General features: G+C 40.3%; 1 protein-coding gene across 2 annotated transcripts in view; it reads right to left on the bottom strand.

Annotated features, from left to right (window-relative positions):
* ANO4 (anoctamin 4) overlaps nucleotides 1-23,587 on the bottom strand; it is a 425,083-nt gene that overhangs the window by 381,923 nt on the left and 19,573 nt on the right. For both annotated transcript variants that reach the window (XM_054444369.2, XM_063646628.1), the window contains exon 3: nucleotides 20,510-20,761. In XM_054444369.2, coding sequence (XP_054300344.1) covers nucleotides 20,510-20,761 — 252 coding nt within the window. The remainder of the gene's footprint in view (nucleotides 1-20,509; nucleotides 20,762-23,587) is intronic.

The raw sequence follows: 23,587 nt of genomic DNA, 5'->3' as shown, positions 1-23,587 counted from the left end.
ACCTCTAGCACAGCTTCACCTGGCCCTCCTAAGAAATGTGCTAAGAAACTGAAAAAGTTGTTCATATTTACACTTCCTTTCAAGCTTTACGCTTGGCATGTAGGTACCTTCTGTCCAAGGAATGAAGGAAGCAGCATAGCTCCCATTTAGCACGCATGCGGGAGGGGTCTCAGGTCTTACCAAGTCAGCTCAATCACACTGACCACAAAACCCTAGAAGCTAAGCTTTGCCCAGTCCCTCTTGATATCCCTGAAGATGTGGGAAAGAGAAGAACAAGGAGAAAGAAATGACTGAGCCAAGATAAGAATTCATTATTGACTTGCTTTCTCCTGATTCTAGTCTCAGCCACAAAGATAAGAAAGCTCCAATTTTTCAGTCTGTTCTTAGTTGAACAAAAATATATACATTTCATAAGGCATGTAGTAGGTGCTAAATAAATATACGAAAGGAAAGCAACATTCTCACCACACAAAAACACCCACATATTGAGAGACTAATATGATGCAGTGGAAAGCATGTAAGATTTGGTGTCCAAAAACTTGAGTTAGGGTCCATGGTCCAATGTGTCTCTGTGCAAAACACCTACCCTCTCTAGGTTTCCATATCCTCAAATGAGGATACTAATACCAAGTGTGGTGGGTTAAATAGTGCCTCCCAAAATATATGCCCATCTGGACCCTCAGAAAGTGACTTTATTTTGAACAAGGGTATTTGCATGTATAGTTAAGATTAAGGATCTCGATCATCCTGAATTAGGATGGATTTTAAGTCCAATGACAGGTGTTCGTGTAAGAGACAGAAAAAGGGAAGACAGACACTAAGAGAAGGCCATGTGTAGACAGAGGTAGAAACTTGAGTAATGTTGTCACAAACCAAAGAATTCCAGGAGTCACCAGAAGCTGGAACAGGAAAGAAAGGATTCTCCCTCAGAATCTTCAGAGAGAGCAGAGCCTGTTGACATTTTTATTTCAAACTTCTGGCTTTCAGAACTGTGAAGGAATAGATTTCTGTTGTTTTAGGTCATCCAGCTTGTGGTCTTCTGTTGTGGCAGTCCTAAGAAATTAATATAACTCCTTTACAGGGTCAGTTTGAACATCAAACAGGGTCATGTGTGGGAAAGCACACTGTCAATTCTTTAGAGCGATATAAGTGGCAGCTGTCATTATGGGATCACAACACTTAAGAGAATAACAAATCCTCTCAGGAACCAAATTCCAGACTTGCACCTAAGGATACATCCCCAGCAATTCTCTCCAGAGAGGACAGAATGCTGGTGACTAGCTCTAAGGTTATGCCTCCCCTTGCCTTGCTGGCTCCAGACTGCCTCACTCCACTTGCACTTGTGCCTTTGAGGAAGACTGGAGTGTCATCTGGTGCAGAAAGAAGGTGCCCATCCGCTCCCAGGCACCAGTCACATGGCAAGCATTACACACCAAGGCCACCATCTGCACTAACAACTCACATCCAAGTACAGTTCAATGTCAGCCTTACTCTAATTCTGAATGAGCTAAGACTGCGGGCAGGTGACTCTGGGGCCAAAATCTTTCCATGAGCAGTGCAATTCTGAATCAGAGAATTGCAGGTAGACAAGCTGGAGGCTGAAGAAGGAAGAACCCGCCACATGGCCCTCAATTGCCAATCTCTGATCCAAAGAGCCTGTTTAGGACATTTCTGGATATGGTGTGATCCTCACGATCTTTTCTGCCTTTTCTTTTTAAAGGAAGTTTTGAGTGTTGAATTTTATTTCTTTATATTAAAATCCACAGTCCTTGAAGGAGTGAACAATACATACAAATTGATCATAGCAGATGGGCGAAAAGAGTAAAATAGACATAGATGGATGAAGACCCACAGAGGAGGAAAAACTACAGAAACCATGAAAGCAAAGGAATCCAAGAGAAAGGTGAGACAATCGCCCTTGATAAATTTAACAGCACTTTAGACTTTACAGTATGCTTGTGTGAAAGTTGGTACTGTTCCACTCTATAAAGAACAAAGAACAGTGGGCAGGTTGGCAGTCTGTGTTCAGAGACCAGACATCCACTTATCAGGAATTAATGGAGCAAGTGGACTCAGTGGCCTTCAAAGGTTTTTTCCAATATTGAAATTCACTCTCCTTGAATACAAAGTCAGCAGTGGCTCCACCCTCCATAAAGTCAAGTTCATGGTATACGGTATCCAAGGCCTTCACAATCAGGCCCACCTTTGTAGTTACATGAGAGAAAGAAGAGTATGTAGGAGTAATCGAAGATAATATTGGGCAGAGGCCCAATCATGATGCACTACAGAGAATAAACTTTGTTCTCTAGACAACACAACTAGGAACCACTAAAAAGTTTTACAAAAGGAAGTGACATACCAGATTTGCGCTTTAGAGAGATTAAGTCGACAGCCGTATGGAAAATGGGAAGGACTCCAAGGAAGACAAGTGACAAAGTAATGGTCCAGTCAAAGGTAACAAGGCTTTGAACCAAGGCAGGGAGATTGGGGATAGAAGGAGATAGACTTGACAGGCTTACCACCTGGATGTGAGGAGTAGAGCAGAGGACAGCCTATGATTCTGTCTTGGGCAACTGGGTACATTCACCAATTTTTATCTGTCCCTTCTGGAAAATTCAGAAGGGACAGATTTTAAAAACTGTCAGATTAAAAGTTCCACATTTTCCAGAAGGGACAGATAAAAAAAAAAACTGAGGCAACAGGTCGATTTTTGGCTAATCTGAATCAGAGTGCCTGCAGGACATCCCAGATGGAAATGTCTAGAAGGAAGTCAGAGAAGTTCAGGTTGGAGGTCTGAGACAAAAGTACAGAATACAGATTGCAGGTGAAATAGGGGTAGTAGACAAGACCAGGAAAAGCAGACAAAGAGGCAACAGGTCAATTTTTGGCTAATCTGAGTCAGAGTGCCTGCAGGACATCCCAGATGGAAATGTCTAGAAGGAAGTCAGAGAAGTTCAGGTTGGAGGTCTGAGACAAAAGTACAGAATACAGATTGCAGGTGAAATAGGGGTAGTGGACAAGACCAGGAAAAGCAGACAGAGTAAGAGAGAAGAGCCAAGGACAAGCATTCGAGACACACTGGCATTTAAGTGACATGAAAAAGGATTAGGCAAGGAAAAGAAGAAGTAAAACAGAGAAGTGGGACAGAACCCATGTCTGAAGAGCTTCAAGGAGGAGATCTCCCAAGAGTTCAAATATCCACCAAAGAGTCAGAGAAAACAAGTGAAAAAAAAAAGTTGAGGCCAGGCACGGTGGCTCACACCTATAATCCCAGCACTTTGGGAGGCCGAGGTGGGTGGATTACGAGGTCAGGAGATCGAGACCATCCTGGCTAACAAGGTGAAACCCCGTCTCTACTAAAAATACAAAAAATTAGCTGGGTGCGATGGCGAGCGCCTGTAGTCCCAGCTACTCAGGAGGCTGAGGCAGGAGAATGGCATGAACCCCGGGAGGCGGAGCTTGCTGTGAGCCAAGATCGTGCCACTGCACTCCAGCTTGGGCAACACAGCGAGACTCCATCTCAAAAAAAAAAAAAAAAAAAACAAGTTGAAAACTCAGATTTTTCTAGCTTACTATTCTGAATTTTAGCCAAAGGATAAAAGCATTTCTCATTAAATAGTACAACTGAACTTATGCAGCAATTTGTCTCTCAAGATGGGAAGCAGATTTAGAAAGAAAAAAAAAAAGCTCAAATGTTGGGTGGGGTGGAAAGAAAAGAGGCATTAATTTCTTGTCTTCCTGCTCCTTGTTATGTTAAGCCTTTGACTTTCTGGTCAATACTTGTTCCATCATTTAATCGCATTATAAAATAATGTTCTAGGCTGGGTGCAGTGGCTCACGCCTGTAATCCCAGCACTTTGGGAGGCCAAGGTGGGTGAATCACAAGGTCAGGAGTTCGAGGCCAGCCTGGCCAACATAAAGAAACCCCATCTCTACTAAATATACAAAAATTAGCCAGACGTGGTGGTAGGCACCTGTAGTCTCAGCTACTCAGGAGGCTGAGGCAGGAGAATCACTTGAATCTGGGAGGCAGAGGTTGCAGTGAGCCGAGATCATACTGCTGCACTCCAGCCTGGGCAACAGAGCAAGACTACACCTCAAAAATAAAAATAAATAATGTTCTATACATACATTTAAAATGGTACCTTCAATTTCTTCCTGAATCTTCACTAATCGGCTTATTATGTAGGAAGGCTCCAAAGTAAAGTGGCATTTCAGGACACACAATATTGAAATATTGGCCCTTTTAAGGCTTTCAAAAACATTTTAACAGCCCTTACTATGTTGAAATTCGACACCAGCAGTATAGATGGATAATATAAAGCATTTAAAAGCACTTCAATATAACTTTTAAAATTTTGTAATTGCATTTTAATTAATAAGAAAAATGTATCTGACACTTGAAAAACTAATAAAGGTAATTAAAATAATGACACGTGAAGACTCCCTGACTTGAGATTAAAGAAGGAAAACTACTTTATTTCTCCTAGTGATAACTATTCAGAATGTCTTTGCAAACTATGTCATCCTAAGACCCAAAGATCCTCTAATAAAACAGTAGAAGACTTGTCCTCTGTCACATTCCCCCTAGCACAGAGAAAGTGGTTAAATGTTAAGGTTTCAAGGGACTTTGCATAGGAAAGGGAGAGGAGAGAACATTAGCTGCACTGCTAGCAAACTTGAAAACAGGTGAAAGCTAAGTGAATGCTCAAACTGCCAAGAAAACAAATATTTGGGTTGAGCAGGTGCAAGCAAACTAGGAAGAAATTTGTTATTAGCTAAGACAATTAATGGTAATTAGATGAAGATAATAAAAAATAATTGTAATCGAAGTACAGGCATAGTGATCATTACAGCGTTTTAAATTAAGGATTAGGGACACAGCATTAGCTTCAGGATAGAACCTAGACTTAAATAATCAAGTCATTGAATTCAATAAATATTGATCAACTATTATGCATCATACACAAGGCTAGAGGGATCCAAATTCAAATCAGACATTTTCCCTGCATGGTGCTCACCATCTGGCAAGGCAGAGATACACACTCAACTATGATTCATGGTGGCTAATCATCTGAATAAGGAGCTATGGGATCACACAGGAAGAAGCATGGGGTATGAGGAAGCCCTTGAGGAGGAATTGGCATCTGAACCAGACTTTGGATTTCACCAAGCAAGAGAGAAGGGAAACAAGGCACTCCAGGTGAGGGATGAGCATAAGCAAAAATGTTAACAGTACACCAGGAAGAGCTGGAATGCAGGATGCTTGAGAGCAACAGAGCTAAAAAGATAGGCCAGGTTAGACCATGAGGGGCATGAACCCCACACTATGAAATCTGGACTCAAACTACAGGTTGTCAGAGATCATTGATGGGTTTTGCAGGTATAGAAGGACATACATTTATTTTATTGTGATAAAATGCACATAACATCAAATTTACCATTAGTGACATTCAGTACATTCATAATGTGCAACCATCATCACTACCCAGTTCCAAAACATTTTCATCACCACAAAAGGAAACCCTGTACACATTAAGCAGTCATTCCTCATTCTCCCCTCCCTGGCAACCACTAATCTGCTTTCTGTCTCTATGGATTTGACTACTCTATTTCATATAAATGGAATCACACAAGATGTGGTATTTTGTGCCTGGCTTATTTCACTTAGCCAATCTTTTCAAGGTTCATCCATGTTGTAGCATGTATCAGTACTTAATTCCTTCTATAGCTGAATAATATTCCATTGTATGAATATATTATACCACATTTTGTTTATCCATTCATCCATGGATGGACATTTGGGCTGTTTTTACCTTTTGGCTGTTGTGACTAGTGCTGCTATGAACATTTGTTACAAATGTTTGTTTGAATACCTGTTTTCAATTCTTTAGGATATATACCCAGAGTGGAATAGTTGGGTCATATGGTAATTCTATGTTTAACTTACTGAGGACCACCAAGTCCATGATGGTTCATAAGCCGAGGAATCACAGATTCAGATCAGTGTTTTAGGCAATGACAACACGTGGTGGGGGTGGGGGTTGGAATAGACCGGGAAGAGTGAAGATAGGAAGGCCAGCCAGGAAACTACTGCCCCTGCCCAGGCAAGAAAGTAGAAAGACTTGATTCATGGCAATGACCACAGGACTAAAGAAAAGAGCATAGACTTGAGGGACATTTGTGAGGCAGAATGAGCAAGAATTGATGAGCAATTAGATGTGGGAAGGGTGGAAGAGAACACTGTGTTCATAGGTGCACATTATATTGTGAGTTATGTGTTCACAGTTCACCTCCTTTGCTAGATACTGAGCTTCTAAAAGAGAGAGTCATGTCTTAGTCACCCTCACATCCCCAGTTCTTAGCATAGAACCTGGCCCAGTAAATGAACAAAGAACAATTTCAGTGTCTGGTTGAATAATGGTGCCAGCCATTATTCATAAGAGCAAAAGAACTGAGGGATGATGACTGCAAATGAGTGGTTGGTTAAAGATGACTCTGCTCTGTGTTTCAGAAGCAGGATGGATGATGACGCAGCTTGTTGAAACAGGGAACACAGAAGTGGTTTGGACAGGTGCTTGTGGGAACATGTGGGAACACGTCCAATAGACAACCAGGAATTCAGAGCTAAATATTAGGGGAAAAGTTGGAACAAAAGGCCATTTTTGACATGTACTGTAATATTGATAGCTTTACGCATTAAAATCTCTCATTTAGATATCTAATTTCATGAATCAACTAAAACTACTATAGTACAATGCTATAAATCTTTTCCTAGGAAGAACTGCAAAATGGGAGTAAAAAATACAGTGTGGGTTATGGCTTAATATAAATTTTGCCTGTAGCTAGGGTGCAGGTAGGCCCAGGCACATCTCAGATGTTGGCAGAGAAGGCTGCCTGCAAGTGTCTGCCTTCCTAAAGTGATGTACACTGAGGAAGAGAGGGCCTTTATAGGCAACTTCAGGTTGGAATAGGTAAAAGGAGGACAATCTACCCAGGGTATGAGGAGGACAGCATGATGTCTCTTTCAAATAAACATTCCTGGCCCAGCCCAAAGGACTCAGATCTGAGCCCACTTGAAAAAAAGATGGCCTCTTTGGGGTGAGAGAGATAATGTACATGAGATAGAGAGGCTGTGATAGATTGTGTCTTTGGCCCCAATTATTCACAGTTCCCTAATTCCACAGCCTTTCATCATGTGGCTTAGCAGTGTTGCTCCACTGAGAATAAGACATTCTGCCCCATCTTTAATTTTGCGCTCAACCATGTGGCATGGCTTTGGCTGATGAACTATTAGCAAATATGCTGCCATCAGAAGCTTGGAGGGCTTGCGTGATTGGACTGGCCCCTTCTCTGGCACCTCCACCACTGTCATGAGAATGTGCCAGGAAGCACATTCCTGTGCCTACTGGAAGAGGAGAGACTTATGGAGCACAGCTGAGTCATCCCAATTGCTCCCATTGAGGACAACCTAGATCAGCCAAGAGCCAGCCAACTCCAAGATACTGAGTGAGCCCAGCCAAGATCCACAGAGCTCTGGCCAAGCCCCAGCTGATTCTAGATAAATGAGTAAATGCTTAATCCTGTATGACACTGAGGTTTTGGGGTTGTTTGGTATGCAGTATTATCATAGTAATGGTTAATGGATATAGATCCTTTGCCACAGTTCTTCACTGACTCAGAGATGTCAGAACTGCAGGGAATACAGAGCCCTTTTGAGGGATCACATCTTTGCCAACTCTGGGAGATAGTCTCATTGCCATAGGCACCATAGATGTTTTGAAATGAACATTAATAATCAGTCTCAAAGAGAAATAATTTCCTTGTACAACAGACCTCACACACACACACATATTTAAAAAAAAATTGCATGACCCCTATAAGGTTTCCAAAGGATTTCAGGTATTATATTATCTAAATCAATCTTGTCCAAATTATAAGTTGCAATTCATTCGTAAGCAGTGACATCCATTTAATGGATCTTGACTTGTACTTTTTGGGGAACAGAATGGAATGGAATGAAAAATATCAGAGTATGTAACAAATAATAAGAATTATTTCCTTAAATTTTTTTTCAGGTTTGTGTGTGTGTAAGAGGGAGAGCGAGGAAGGAAGGGAAGGAGAAGTAGTAGTAGTAGGTCACAATACATAAATATTTCTTACTTTAGATATTGTTCAAAAATGTTGAAAACCACAAGCTAAAAGAAGGTAACTACATAGCATTTTACTACTAACTAAACCTCAGCATCAAAGCCCAGCACAGGAAATATGAGGAGACAGTTAAGAGAAGGGAGAGAAGGAATCCATGGGCTAGAATAATTAATAGGAAAAGTAGCTCTCGCTAACATTTTAGGATTTGAAAAACACTTTTGCCTATTTTATCTCATTTGAATCTTATAACCGCACCATTTTACAGATGAAGAAATTGAGGCTCAAAGAAATTAAGTCTTTAGTGTGAAGGTAACATGATAAGTCACAAAGCTGGGAAGACAAGCCAGGTCTTTGTCTCCTATTCCACATTCCAACTATATCTTTGCCAGCTCCAACACATCCTTGAGATCTCTCTCAAATTACTACCACATCCTCAGTCTTTCCCCACCTTCAAAATCCAAATTAAATGCCCTCTTTATACACCCCCTAATAGTGTCCTTTGCCTTCATTGAGCTAATGAAATTTCCTTATTTGGGTGATTATGTCATATCTCTCTCTTCTACTAGCCTATCCCACTGTCATTCCATAAAAAAGGAGCCTTGTCTGCTTGGGTCACTCCAGTACATCCAGCACCTAATGTAGTACTGGGCACAAAGTAGGCACTCAATAAATAGCTGCTGAATAAATGAATATGAGTCACACGACCTAGGACAAGGAAAGTGAGCCAACTCTTCCATTCTCCAATTACAACCACAAATCAGTTGTATCCTTATTTGCCTGAAAAAGACAAAAACTGCGTAGTTTCCAAAACATATACCCACATAACCAGAAGGAATAGTGACCAGAGGGTGTTCCCCAATCTGTTAGGTGCCTCTTTGCTGGAGAGAACTACAAACTGAACCAGAATCCAGGTACTCAGCAGTTTCTGGGGGTTGGAAAACCTGCTCAGATTATGGGCCTTTTTCTCCCTAGACCTCAGAGCCCTGATCCGCTACTTGCCCTTGGCTAGCAGAATGGTCTACAAGTCTGCTGGTGTCTACAAAGCCAATAGATGAACTCTAATGAGCCAGCACTCCAAAACCCTGGCCTACTTCAGCTCAGCACCTTGACAACATACATGTTGCCAGTCATCTCCCTCTCTCAGCAAAGGTCGGCAGAGATTTTCCATGCTTGCGGTCGAATTGAGAATTCCACCATGCTCTCCCACTTGCTTTCCCGCGTAGATCTTTCTAATCGCTTCACTTCCATCAGCTGATGTCATGGATGCTGTGGGCCCCATGGTACACCCCCAGCTGCTGATGGCTCTCAGCTGAATCTTTCTTGGGAAACTGCCCGCAAAGAGAATTCCCCAGGGTCACATTCATTCCTCGTGGCAGCTTGCATCCAGGCAATGATGGCAGGGTACAATAGCTTTGTTGTGGGACAATGTTGAAGGACTGTCCCAGCTCCAGGTATCCCTGTGTGAGGGCTGAGGCCATGTTTGTGCATCATCACAGCTCATATCTTCTCTCTGCCTGGTTATGCTTCCTTCCCACCATCCACCACACACACATACCATACACACGGATCCCAACTGCTCTCCCCAGGAAACTTCTTGCATGCACATCTCTGGCTCAAAATCTATTTCCCAGAGAACCAGAACTAAGACAGCTAAGCTCCCTCTTGAGTCAGTACCATGGTTGCTGGGATTTTCATTTGGTTTTTAATATCAAAACAATGTCTATGGAAACGTTAGGACACTTACATATCACAGACAAATAATATTCCTGTAACAGGGCATAAGCAGACTTCCCACTTACAACTGGTGGTAAAGAAAATGTTCTTTATGGAGTGCTGTTTTGGGAACTCAGAGGCGTGTTTTGATAAAAACAGTATTGCCAAGAATCTTTAAGAAGAGGATTATTCCTATCCGTCAAAGCATCTGCCTGTTAGTGACCACAAATTATTTGGTATAATATTTTTTGTTACCTGTGTCTTGTACTAAATCCCAAGCTCCATGACTGACAGCATGGGCATCACTTGGAAGCTTGTTAGAAATGCAGAATCTAGGCCAGGTGTGGTGGCTCACGCATGTAATCCTAGCACTTTGAGAAGCCAAGGCAGGTGGATAACTTGAGGTCAGGACTTTGAGACTAGCCTGGCCAACATGATGAAACCCTGCCTCTACTAAAAATACAAAAAAAAAAAAAAATAGCCAGGTGTGGTGGTGCATGCCTGTTATTCCAGCTACTTGGGATGCTGAGGCACAACAAGTGCTTGAATCCAGGAGGCAGAAGTTGCAGTGAGCCAAGATCATGCCACTGCACTACAGCCTGGGTGATGGAGTGAGACTGTCTAAAAAGAAAAAAGAAATGCAGAATCTCACCACTCCTTGTCCAGACCTACTGGATGAGGACCTGCAGTTTAACAAGAAGCCCATTGGGCTTATATTGACATTAAAGTTTGAGAATCACTGGCCTAAACGATGAAGCTTCAGTACCATATTTTAACCTTACTGAAAATATACGGGATATCCATTCAGTCATATATCACATCCCATTAACTACGAAGTGCTATTGAAGCTATCTCTAAAATGTCCCTCGCATTATCCCTTTTGGACGATATTGTTAAATCCGAACTCAGGCTCTCTTAGCTCTTGTGGACCACACTTTGAGTAGCAAGAGTTTAGATGACTAGAAGAATGGATGACTTTATTGGAGCATCTTAAAGCCATCTGATTTTAAAATATACAATTATTTGCAAATCAGATTCAACAAAGCTTTAATTCAAGTTCCTCAGTCTCTTATATTAGAAATCCCCAAGTAACTTCATAGCTACATCATTAAATTGACTTGGTCTTCATCATTTCTTTGTCACCAATCATTCCCTGATTCATTGGTATTTTCAATCTTCTAAAACTAAATAACCAGCACACACAGAGAAAGAATTAACAGAACTCCACTGGAATCAGTAATTAAACAAGAAACGTTCTTGAATTCTGAAAAGAACAATATAGGCAAGTTTAGGAAAACAGAAAATTTGAAGAAAGCTCAGCAATGTATTTCTCTTAGCCAATGCTCTTGTCAAAATGAACGTTTCCAATGATCCTCTTAGTTCTAAAGGCCAGGCAGTTCCCAACTTAGTTTTTCACAGAGAAGTAGAATACATGGAGGTTAAAATTCTGGGCTTGCTTACAAATGTCCATTAACACATGGAATGCACCATGGAAGACCACAGTAACAGCCCCAGAGAACCCAGCCACCCTGTGCGGCAATACCTCTATTGATAACACATTCAGCACTCAACCTCAATGTGAAGGAGACATTTACCCCCAGCTCCTCTGGAATCAGCCTTTGCACACTGTCCTGCTGCTTGGAACGCTGGTCCCTCACCTGAATAGCCTCAACTCAAATTTGCCTTCCCTTCCACTGCGACATCTTCTACCCAGCCAGCATCTTAGGAAACCACAAATTACCTTCCAAAAAGCATAAACATGCCCTACTTGTTACAATATCCTAACTTAAGTAAGTTAACCCTCATATTCACACTCCATATAAACCAAACCAGAAAATTTATTCCATAACATATGATTAAAATCTAAATACCCCTTCAGGGCTATTTTGACAAAAGGGAAATTTTTTAAAGCAGCGACGGAAGTAGGAAGATGACATTCCATTTTTTAAAAATCATATACAATGCTCAATTAAAATCAGAAAAGGCAAGAGAAAAAGTAGGAAAAAAAAGAAATGGTGAACAAATGCAATAATAGAAAATGGTTACAAACATGGCAAATACTAATTCAACTATACCAATCATCACTTTACTTGTGAATGGTCTAACAACATCAATTAAAAGAAATTGTCAGAATGGATAAAAACACTAGACCCAACTCTATGTTCTCTAGAAGAAACCCACTTTAAATATAATGGTTTAGAGACTTTCTAATTTATATTGCCCTGGTTTTTGTAGAGGGTAGCTGGTCTTCCACTACTCTGTGCCATGGATTTAGCTGAACTAACACTCCAGCAGAAAGGCTCAGGCTGGGCACGTGGTGTGCAAGCAGGGACAGGTCAAGGAGTGCCTCTGGGCTTCTCTATAAGGGAGCACATGAGTCTCCTGGTGAGGTCCAATTACTCTGCATCTTGTGGTCACATCAGTCGTTCAGGTTGCAGGGTCACTGCTTGTGGCACTCTATCTCTGAAATCAAACCTCTGTTTCCTTTGGCATCAGTTCTGAAAGCATCTGGTCACAATTTATTGTAAGACATTGAATTCATGCTATCAAATGGGCACCTCTTCTAAGGTATTCTATACCCCAGGCAAATTCATAGCAACATAACATTGGGCACTTAAGTTTTCAGAGCTTGCACATATGGAATACCAGTAAGCTCGGTAGGGTCACCAGGAAAGGTGAGTGAACATGTTCCCCCTCAAGACAAGACACCATGCTCTGCTCAGACCTTAGGTGCACAAGTAAAAGCTAGACTCCTGGGAAGTGATCTGGAACAGAAGATAGTCATTCCTCAACTCCTTTCCTGATGAGGAACATATTTGTAAAGTCCATAAGGAATGTTTGGAATTCATTAGTGTTGTTTGTTTGTTTGTTTTTAAGACAGAGTTATGCTCTTGTCACCCAGGCTGGAGTGCAGTAGCGCAATCTCGAATCACTGCAACCTTCGCCTCCCGGGTTCAAGTGATTCTCCTGCCTCAGCCTCCCAGGTAGCTGGGACTACAGGCACATGCCACCACACCCAGATAATTTTTGTATTTTTAGTAGAGACAGGGTTTCACCATCTTGGCCAAGCTGATCTTGAACTCCTGACCTTGTGATCCACCCACCTTGGCCTCCCAAAGTGCTGGGATTACAGGCATTAGCCACTGCACCCGGCCTAGTGTTCTTTTTTTAGAAACACAATCCCACCAGAAGACCACTAAAGGGAAGATGGTGAGGCCGGAGAAGGAAGGCACAAGGCAAAGGGAAGAGTTCTCCATGATTCCTGCTTATGGAAATGCAGGGAGATTACCAATAGTCTTGAACACATACAGAGGAGGTTTGATTCATGACATAATTTCATAGAGAGGTGGGGTGTAGGGAAGCAGGCAGGGCAAGTGTCAAAGGTGTTACCTGTAGTCTCAAGGGGGAAAAAATCTTCCTCTTTGGAAAAAAAATCCCCCCATGTTTTTGATTAGAGTATGGTTGGCAAAAGGCCCTTGCTAAAATAGGATCAAATGCATTAAAACCCATGAATCCATTATCAATGATTAGGGTACCAGACTTCTGCCACTAAGCAGAGCTTCGGAGAACAGGATCAGACTCTGGTGTAAGTCAGTGGTTCTCAACTGGGGGTGATTTCGCCTGCAAGCATACATTTGGCAACGTCTGAAAACTTTTTTCAGCTATCACAACTGACGTCTGTTGGGTGCAGGCCAGGGATGCTGCTAAACATCCTACAATGCACAAAACAACCCCCACAGCTAAGAATTATTCAGCCCAAAATGTCCACAGCACCAAGGTTGAGAAACTGGTATTAGCAAAAAAGAAAGGCCTAGGTGCAGCATGAGATACAATTTAGGGAGAGTTAAAGAACACAGAAACCTGAGAAAGGGGAAATCAAAGGTGCTAATCATACTTCACCAAGGACAGCCCTAGGAGAGAAACGAGAGCCCTGGGAATGCCCTAAAGGAGGGGACCCATTGCAAGGGCAAGGTACTACACACAGGACAAGAAACTCCCAGGGAGGAAGGAGAGTTAAGAATTGACAATGAACATGGGACAATGAGTTAGGGACCACGTCTTGTGCATGTAGGATGATTAGCAGTATCCCTGGTGTCCACCCACTAGATGCCTGTGATACCTCCTGCCAAGTTGTGTCAACCAAAAATATCTGCAGACATTGCCAAATGTCCCCTGTGAAACAACATCATCCCTGCTTGAAAAATCATTCTTTTAAGAGGGATCTTTTGAATTTTTACATACACATTTTTCTTATTATTTCATCGTTTCTTCTAGATTCAAGATCATTCTTTTTTTTTTTTTTTTTTTTTTTTTAATAACAGAGTCTCACTCTGTTGCTCAGGCTGGAGTGCAACGACACCATCTCAGCTCACTGCAGCCTCCGCCTGCCAGGTTCAAGCAATTCTCATGCCTCAACTTCCCAAAGAGCTAGGATTACAGGTGCACGACACCACGCCCGGCTAATTTTTGTATTTTAGTAGAGATGGGGTTTCGCCATGTTGACCAGGCTGGTCTTGAACTCCTGACCTCAGGTGATCTGCCTGCCTCAGCCTCCCAAAATGCTAGGATTACAGGCGTGAGCCACCATGCCCAGCCAAGACCCTTCTTTTCTAAACTAGGTTGTTTAGTCATTCTTTCAGGAGGTGTGCATAGAATACATTTTTCCCAGTCTTTTTCCAAATAATTTCTTATGCTGACCTCCCTCTCCAGTGATCACTTAGCTGTATCTGGAATTCTGAATTGACCTTCATTTCCTTCAGCACTTTGAAGATACCAAGCTGCTGTTTTCCAGCCTCTATCATTACTACTTGAAAGTCTATCCACAATTTGTTTCTCACTTGCAGGTAATGTGTCTTTTCTCTCAGGTTATTTCTAAGATGTTTCTGATTTTTGCTGACTCACCATATATTTACATATGGATATATTTTTATTTATTCTACTTGGCACTCATCATGTTTCTTACATCAAACAATTTGTGTCTCCTCATCAATTCTGGGGAAACTTCCAGCCATTGCCTTTTTAAATATTCCTCATATATATATATTCTATTGTCTTAAAGCAGAACAGAATTTCTATTAAATGGATGTTGAGCTTTTTCATTCTGCTTTCTACATTTCAATCTCCTCCCTCTTGTTTTGTATCTCATATATCTCTGTACTGATATTGGGGTAATTTCTTCAGCTCTATCTTCCAGGCCTAATTCTCTCTTCAACTGTGTCTAATATGTAGTTTCAATGGTCATAGAAAACATACTTCCTACATGCCAAGCTCTGCACTGAGCAAACAAGTACATGATCAAAACATTAATTCCTAACTCAAGAACTTTATTTACATCTATTGTGGTAGCCATATGAAAAACTGTATTGGAGTACAATAAGAGCAAAATTAAATATGTGCATAAGAATTGCCACCGGAAACAGAAAGAATAACAAAATATGCTGAGGCAAAAAGGGAAAGAATTCACAAACTCTTAACTGAGTATGAAGAATAAGAATATTCTAGGAGGAGAATGTAAGGAAAGGTATCAAAGTAGATGGCACAGATGTGCAAAATCATGAGCTTTTAGGGAACAGTAAAGAATCAAGTGAAAGTACTATGCTGACACATCCGTACAGAGCAGTGAGAGATGCTGGAGAGTCAGTTGAAGTTAGTTAGGAAGGCCCTTATGTACCTGTACCCTGTATGAAGTGTTTAGACTTTATTCTATTGTCAATGGAGAAGCAACAGAGATTTTCAAGTGGAAGGCAGGAGGTGGTGGAAAAAGAGGAAGAAAAGGTGGGTGAGGGAGGGCAAGAGAAAGAGGAAAAGAGAGAAGGGGAGAGAGAGAAAGTGAAGGGGGAGTGAGGGAAGGAAGGAGGGAGAGAGATGAATTGGGAAAGCTAAACTATGGTCATGGAAGAATTAAGATTCAGGAAGACTTGTAACAAGACTGCTAGCAGCACTAGTCTAAGCAGAGATAGTGAGAGCTTGAGGAGAAATAATGTCAGTAGGGATGGAGAGGAAGCTTTGAAGTAGCAATATTTCTAAAATAGACATAATTAATATGTTAGCCAGCTGGCTGTGGAGGCTGATGGGCAGCAGAAGGTTAAGCATGAGGGGGTTAACCCAAAAAACTGGATTAGGACTGTGGATGATGCAATTAACTAAATGTTTGTGTCTCTCCAAAATTTATATGTTGGAATCCTAATTCCAGCGTGATGGCATTTGAAGGTAAGGACTTTGGGAGGTGATTAGGTTATGAGGGTGGAGCCCTCATAAATGGGATTAGTGCCCTTATAATAAGAGGTCAGAGAACCAGCTTGCTCTCATTCTATCCTGTGCAGGTACAGTGAGAAGACCAGCCAGCTAGAAACCATGAAGACAGCCCTCACCAGACGCCAAATTGGTCAGTGCCCTAATCTTGGACTTCCCAGCCTCTTTCTTTTCTTTTCTGTGAGAAATAAATGTTTGTTGTTTAAGCCACCCAGTTGTATATTTGCTATGGAAGTCCAAACTAACACAATGAGACTATGCCAGCATTAAATAGAATAATAAATTCAACTTTGAGAGCTACCAGAAGGAAGTTCCATTCAGGGTATATAAGTTTTGATAGTCTGGGATATATCCAGGTTGAAAGTTCCAGTAGGCACTTATAAATACACATGTAAAACTTGTCAGAGAAATCAGACATGAAAATATGGCTTTGGGGGCAACAGTATGCAGCTGGGGATTGGATAGAAAGAAAGGGAGTGATTGAGGATCAGCTGGGGATACAGGAATGGCTAGAAAGAGAAGTTGTGAGGTGGAGGTGGTAGTGGTGATGGAAGTTACAAATCTTGATTATCAAAAATTGTGTGTTAACATGGACACACAGAAGGGAACAACAGACACCAAGGCCTACTTGAGAGTGGAGGTTGGGAGGAGGGTGAGGATTAAAAAACTACCTATGAGGTACTATGCTCACTACCTGGGTGATTAAATAAATTGTATAACAAACCCAAGCGAAATGCAATTTGGCCATGTAGCAAACCTGCAGTGTAGCCCCAAACCTAAAATAAAAATTGCAAGAAAATAAAGTGAAAATATTTTCTATGACACTCACTAAGCAGGAAGGAGTTATTTCCATTTTAATTTTTAAAATACCTTTCATGCCTTATTTTTGTCCTCAAAATATTTCTTGATTTAACCAGAATTCTTATAGTATATCCCAAAGTCCAGTATCTAGTAGCAACTTTTTGAAGTGTAAAGTTTCTAATTGTTTTTCTCTTAAACCAAAGCTTATAAATTATTTGTAATGAATTTAATATCGATTAAATACTATCATCATTTACTTTTTTAAAAATTGTGTGTCAAACCTATTAAAAGTATCTGAGATAGAGATCATTTCCAAGCTTTCCTATGGTTCTCTCAAATTTATCTTCTAATTGAAGAAATAATTTAATAATATATTCTGCATTCAATGTATTTGTACTAATATTTTAGTTATATATTTAAAAATATTTTAATACTATTAGCATTTTAATAATATATTAATTAAATAATTTAAAACAAAAACATATGTGTGTGATCACATCTTGTGAAATCATCTATCTTAACACCACACTGAATCAGAATGTTTGCCTTACTTGTCTGCCTACTCCACTAGACTCTGAGCTCCTGAGATAGAGGTGATGCCTTACTTAATTTTCTCTCCCAAGGACTTATCACAATACATAACATGGAGTGGTAATTTAGTGTATATTGGATGGATGAATGGGTGGGTGGATGGATGGATAGATGGATGGACCAAGCTGGACACGGGAAACAGTTTTTCTGTCATTAGGAAGAACTACATTCAGGACCACTATGCAGTTTCACAAGTTGTTCACTGCATAAGGTGACAAGCAGGGTTAAGTAAAGTCTAACACAAGAGAATCTACTGTAGAAGTTAGTCACAGTGAGGGGAGAGGATGATGGAATAGGATGGTGACAATAGTTAACACAGCTAAATAAAATGAGAGCTCAAGAAGCTCTAGTCATTTAGTTAGTGTTCTGCTATTAAGCATTCTTTCTAGGATTGCAGAATGGTGGGATTTATAAAATGGAAAAATTATCTTAAAATGTGTTTGAGAAATCCTTAAACATAAGAAAATTCTCACAATCCATAAATAATTGTACAGTTATATTGTGCCTAAAACTTGTCAGCTCCTCTATATCAGTCCAAAAGTTTATAGAGAAGAGAGATAGCTTAGAATTGTGAAGGGATATCTGGCAAAGTCTCGAATTTGTAGAGTATCCTAGTATAGCTGAACTGACTTATCTCACCTTAGAGTTTTCTTCTAACTAGCAACAGAAGCAAAAAATTAAGTATAAATGAGTAATAAAACTGTATTTTTAAAACAAAATAAAATTAACTTTATTCTTTAAAACACAAATTAAAAGAAAGGAAACTATAAGCTTTCACACAAAAATACATATTAAAATCAACAATTTGTTTTCAGAAATCAAATAAATGTAATAATTGGCCTACAAATAATCATTGTTGAGACTTACAGAAACTATACCAGCATCTATAACTTTCTATGATAAAATGACTATCACATGCTTGTGTCGTATATATTTGGATGTCCAGACTTACTTTGTTAGGATACAAATAGTAAGAATAATAATAAGCAGTTGCTTGGAAAAAATCAATATTTTATTGCTAATGGAAAGTTCCCAGGAATGAAGAGAATTACAGGCTTTTGTTTGTGAAAACCTCCAAGTTAAACATAGAAACCTTTTCCAAAAATCAGATTGACTCTGAGTATAGGGCTCTATGGAGGAGAAAAAAAGTCAACTAAGGGAACCATGATACAATGTTAATCTGGCAGCTGCCATTTCACAACCCTCTTTGCCAAAAAATGCCATAACCTTTCAGCTACCCTGGGCAAAGGAGGTACTTTATATATTAACTTCTGATTTTATTAAACTAAAGCAAGAAGAGTCAGCTTTCCTTCACAATAAAAGCAAAACCCAGAAAATTTTAAACTTACTATACAGAAACATTTTCAAGCCCCAGATAGTGATTTTTTTCCGCTGTCAAACTGACCTTCAACAACGACAGTCAGAAAGATGGTTACTTTTGCCATGTGCAGAGCTGATGGTATGCAAATGTGCCCTAGTGCTCTTCATTACCAATCCCTGCTATTTCAATTCAGCCATTTGACTAAAGAGCCTTTGGAGGGGGTCCTCCAGGTATGTTTGTGAACCGCAGGAATCAAAATCCCAGGAAGGAAAAGCCTGCCAAACGCAGATTGCTGAAGCTCACCCTGTGCCATGGACACAGCATCCCCTGGGGTAAGACCCAGGAATCTTCATTTTTAACAAGTGCAATGCTGATTCTTAACATTTAGTGAAGTCTGCAATCTACTGCTTTAAAGATTAGTTTTGATAATCTGGAACTTCTGCAACCTCAGCATCTCACCTCTAGGTGGCAGCATCTATGAATTGTTGAGTGTCGTGGTATCCCTACATTCAAAGATTTATTTCCAGAACCAGAATTACACATTGGATTTGGCTGACTAAACCATTATCTCTAAGTGCTGTATCTATAGAAGGAAAACATGGCAGGATAGATTTTGCATAATTTAAACCTCCAGCTCAGATTTTAGAAATAAAAACAATTAACTGGCCATCCTTGCATGGCCATTTCTGCAGCTATTTCCAGTGTGATGTAAGTGATAAATTTTAAGGCAGGATATTGTAAGCATTCTTCTTGCCCTGACTGTTTAACACATGACTTCCAAGGATCACATAGATCAGCAGTCAGCAAACATTTTCTATAAAGGGCCAGATAATAAATATTTCAGCATTTGCAAGACGTACAGTCTCCGTCACAATTACTCAACTCTGCCACTGTTACGTGAAAACAGCCATAGACAAATACAGAAATGAATCAGTGTGGCTGTGTCCCAGGAAAACCTTATATATAAATACTGAAATGTGAATTTTATATAACTTTCATGTGTATCAAAATATTGTTTAAAAACTGTTTTTCCAACTATTTAAAAATGTAAAAACTATTCTTAGTTCTCGGGCTGTACAAAAACAGGTAGCCAGCCAGATTTGGCAGTAGTTTGCAGACCCCTGAAATAGATCAATTTGGTGGAGCAACATGAATTGGTATTAACTACGGTATTCAAAGATGACTTTTTGATGACTTTTTTGAATACACGACTTTAGTCCAAGATAGATATCTTGTCACTAAATAGAGCATTCAATAAATTAAAGCCATATGACATATCTTGGAATTCTGATTCAGAGTTGATTTCTAGATAACATTTTACCAAACAGAACTAGCACTTAGGTCAAATATTTCTATACACATCCAACCTTCCTTCTGGTATAGCAAAGCTATTAGAGGCCAGTGAGAGCTGGGCATGGTGGTGTGCATGCCTGTAGTCCCAGCTACTCAAGGGGCTGAGGTGGGAGGGACTGCTTGAGGCCAGGAGTTTGATACCAGCCTAGATAACATAGTGAGACCCCATCTCATTAAAAAGAAAAGCCAGTATGAACATAGAGGTATTGTTGGGGTCCATCACATCACACAAGCAGAAATACAAATGCAATTTATTCAGCAGGCAAATGCATGAAGGAATCTTATACACACCCCGTCCTGAATCTCCAACAGGAAGCCAACACTTACCTGTTGTGTCTTGACTCAGGGTTTCCTGGCTGCTACTGCTGTAAGAAGGCACTGGAGTGATAGACAGTGAGGCTGGACAGGACAAAGGTGTGGCCTGGTCAGTCTTACGGGTGAAGGATCGGTGGTACACAGGGATGCCTGCATCTTTGGAGACAAAGAGAGGCAGATCTGATGGGAGGGTTGGTCTGCCTTGTACGTATGGATTTTTCCAGTGGGTAAGCCCAATTGCCACAGGCCCGGCAACGTCATAACCTGGTGAGATAAACATATTAGGTGAGTGGCAGCAATCAAAGCCACATAGCGTGCTTATTTTCATACTTCCCCAAAATCTTAGCTGTTAGTCAAACCAAATGCCATTTGAGCTAAGAATGCATGTTCATAATAAACAGGCAGGCATCATCCCTCCTGATGGCTCTTGTTCACTTAATCAACTTATGTTTATTAAGCACGTGCTAAGTGCCCACTCTGCCTTCAAGGAGCTCAGAGTCCAATCAATAAAGGAAATAAGACCTGTGTTCATAATAAAAAAAATTACTTAAGGCCTACTATAAGCTAGAAACTGCAGAACTGATCTAGAATCCTCACAGCAATTGTATAAGGGGACTACTAAAATTTCAGTTTTACAGATGAGAAAACTGGATCTCAACCTGGCCTACATCAAGTTCCAGAGGCAGAACTTCAGCACAGATTTGACTCCAAAATCTATGTTCTTTCCCATAAACTACAACTAACTACAGTACAAAGCAAGATGAAAGAAACCATTTTAAAGTAGATCAGAAAGTGCTCCTCAGGAGTTCGGGGGAGAGAGCCTTTCTAGGGATAGGGTCTGGGACATGGGGAAGGTAAAATGAATTTGGATGAACCTTGGGAATATTATGCTAAGTGAAATAACAGAAAATAACTTTATGATCTCACTTATACACAGAATCTTTACATATATAAATTTTATATGTATAAATTATAAAGATTAATTTACATTAAATTATAAAGATTATATATATAAACTTTATACAAATTATATATACATATATATAAAGATTTAGATATATATAAACAAAGAGTAAACCGGTGATTACCAGGAGCAGGGAGGATCAGAAGATGTAGGTAAAAAAGTACCAAGTTGTAATTAAGTTATGTAACATGAATAAGTCTAGAGATTTAATATACAGCATGAGAACTAGAGTTAATAACTTCATATTGTGTGAACTGGAAGTTTGCTAACAGTAGATTTTAGGTGCTCTTACCACATACACCTTTAAAAAGGTAACAGTGAGATGATGGTCATGTCAAGTTGCTTGACTGTAGTAATCATTTCACTATGTATACCAAGACATTATATTGTGCACCTTAAATATATGTGGTTAAATATATAAATACATAGTATCTGATTCATCATACACACTTAATAAATAATGTTCTTTTTCCAAAAAAAAAAAAGTCTCTAAGGAACTTTGGACTCTCTAAGATTTCAGGTTTTAGCATTTCTTTTATAAAATTATAGCTAATTTATAGCAAATACTTAATTTTGAAAAAATATAGTTCATACAGCTAACAAGTCTTTTTTTGTTGTTTAGGAAATTTCTACATCATTTACTCTGAAAATGGAGTTCATTAGAAAATATTTTAATCCACATTATTGATATAAATGAGCTATGACAAGATCTGCATAATTATGATGGAATATAAATAGATGAGTCTCAATTTAAAAGCAACAATGAAGCCACAGTATTTTGAAGAGACAACCATCCAGGGGAACAGCTGATACCCAACGGGCAAAGAATAGGAATGTCACACTGGCAGCATTGATAGCCTGCTCATCCTCCCTCACCCACCATCATGTCCCCTCTTGGGGAGGGAGGGAGGAACAGGGGTCTCAATTCCCACTGAACCCAAAATTGTGAAGAAAGAGATAGAAAGAACACCCCAAATTGTAAGCTGTCTTGGGAAAAAATAATGTTAACTATGTGGTTCTTAAATCTCTCATACATGGCTAAAATGGGAATTTATCTAGAAAATAAGGAGCTAATTGAGTATCTCATGAATAAATAGAATAGTTTTAGGAGGAGTCTTTCTTCTGTTCCCTGGATTTTTTGACCCCCCTGCTTTGGACAAGACATAGGTTCATCTAGGAACCACATTACTAGGAAATCCACACATATGCTATTTTCCTAAATGGAACACCCTCACAAATGTGACACTTCTGTGTGAGCTGACTATTCTGTAAGAGAAGGACTGAAGTACAAGAAATGAAAGAAAACAAAGGAGATTTTAGAAAATAACTCTTGGATGATCCATAGATCTGTCCTCCCTCTAGTACTTTGAGTCTAAGGTTGTAAATTATTTTTGTTCTTACTATAAATATTGCAAAAGTGCTTTGCACTGGACAGACTGTGAGCAGTGGATATTGCCCATTGCCTATGCAGAATCGTTCCCCTCCTCCCTCCCAACAGAGCCACGACTTCATTTGGGAATCTGTCCCACCCCACACAGTCTTGTGACCCAGGACACAAGGCTCCTTCCCATCCTCATCCCTGTCCAAAGCCTCAGGTGGGCTGATAGGGCTAAAGACAATGCCGTCTCCCTTGTCAATGATTGGTTCAAGGATGGTCTTGGGACGCAGCCCTGCCCAGTGAGATAGGAGGAATCATCAAGGAGCTGCAGGGGAAAGTTTCTCAGCTCCTCAAGCAACGGCCTGAGGAGGGCACCAAAGCTTCTTTCCCTGTGATCACTGTCAGGTCTGAATGCAATTCCTGAAACCCTGCAGCCATGTGGCTGTCACCATGAAGATAAATTGCGAGAGGAAGGCACAGTGGAGAAGGCCTTTCACAATGTCACTGAGCAGCTTAATCAACCCATCCTAAAGACGGGCCTGCCTCTGGTGTCCCTGTTATGTGAAATAATAAATTTCCTATCGTTTCGGCCAATTTGAGCCAGGGAACTGGAGCAGTATTCAAGAGCCTTCTGGTTACGCCGGCACCTTCTGGGAAGATTAAGCATCCGTCATACCTACCTCCCCTTCAGAGGTTAGTTTTCTAGGGCTGCTGTGACAAAGTACCACAAACTGGGAGGCTTAAAACA

The sequence above is a fragment of the Pongo pygmaeus genome, chromosome 10, assembly GCF_028885625.2.
Source record: "Pongo pygmaeus isolate AG05252 chromosome 10, NHGRI_mPonPyg2-v2.0_pri, whole genome shotgun sequence".
Taxonomy (NCBI): domain Eukaryota; kingdom Metazoa; phylum Chordata; class Mammalia; order Primates; family Hominidae; genus Pongo; species Pongo pygmaeus.
This window is presented reverse-complemented; position numbering and strand designations above follow the sequence as displayed.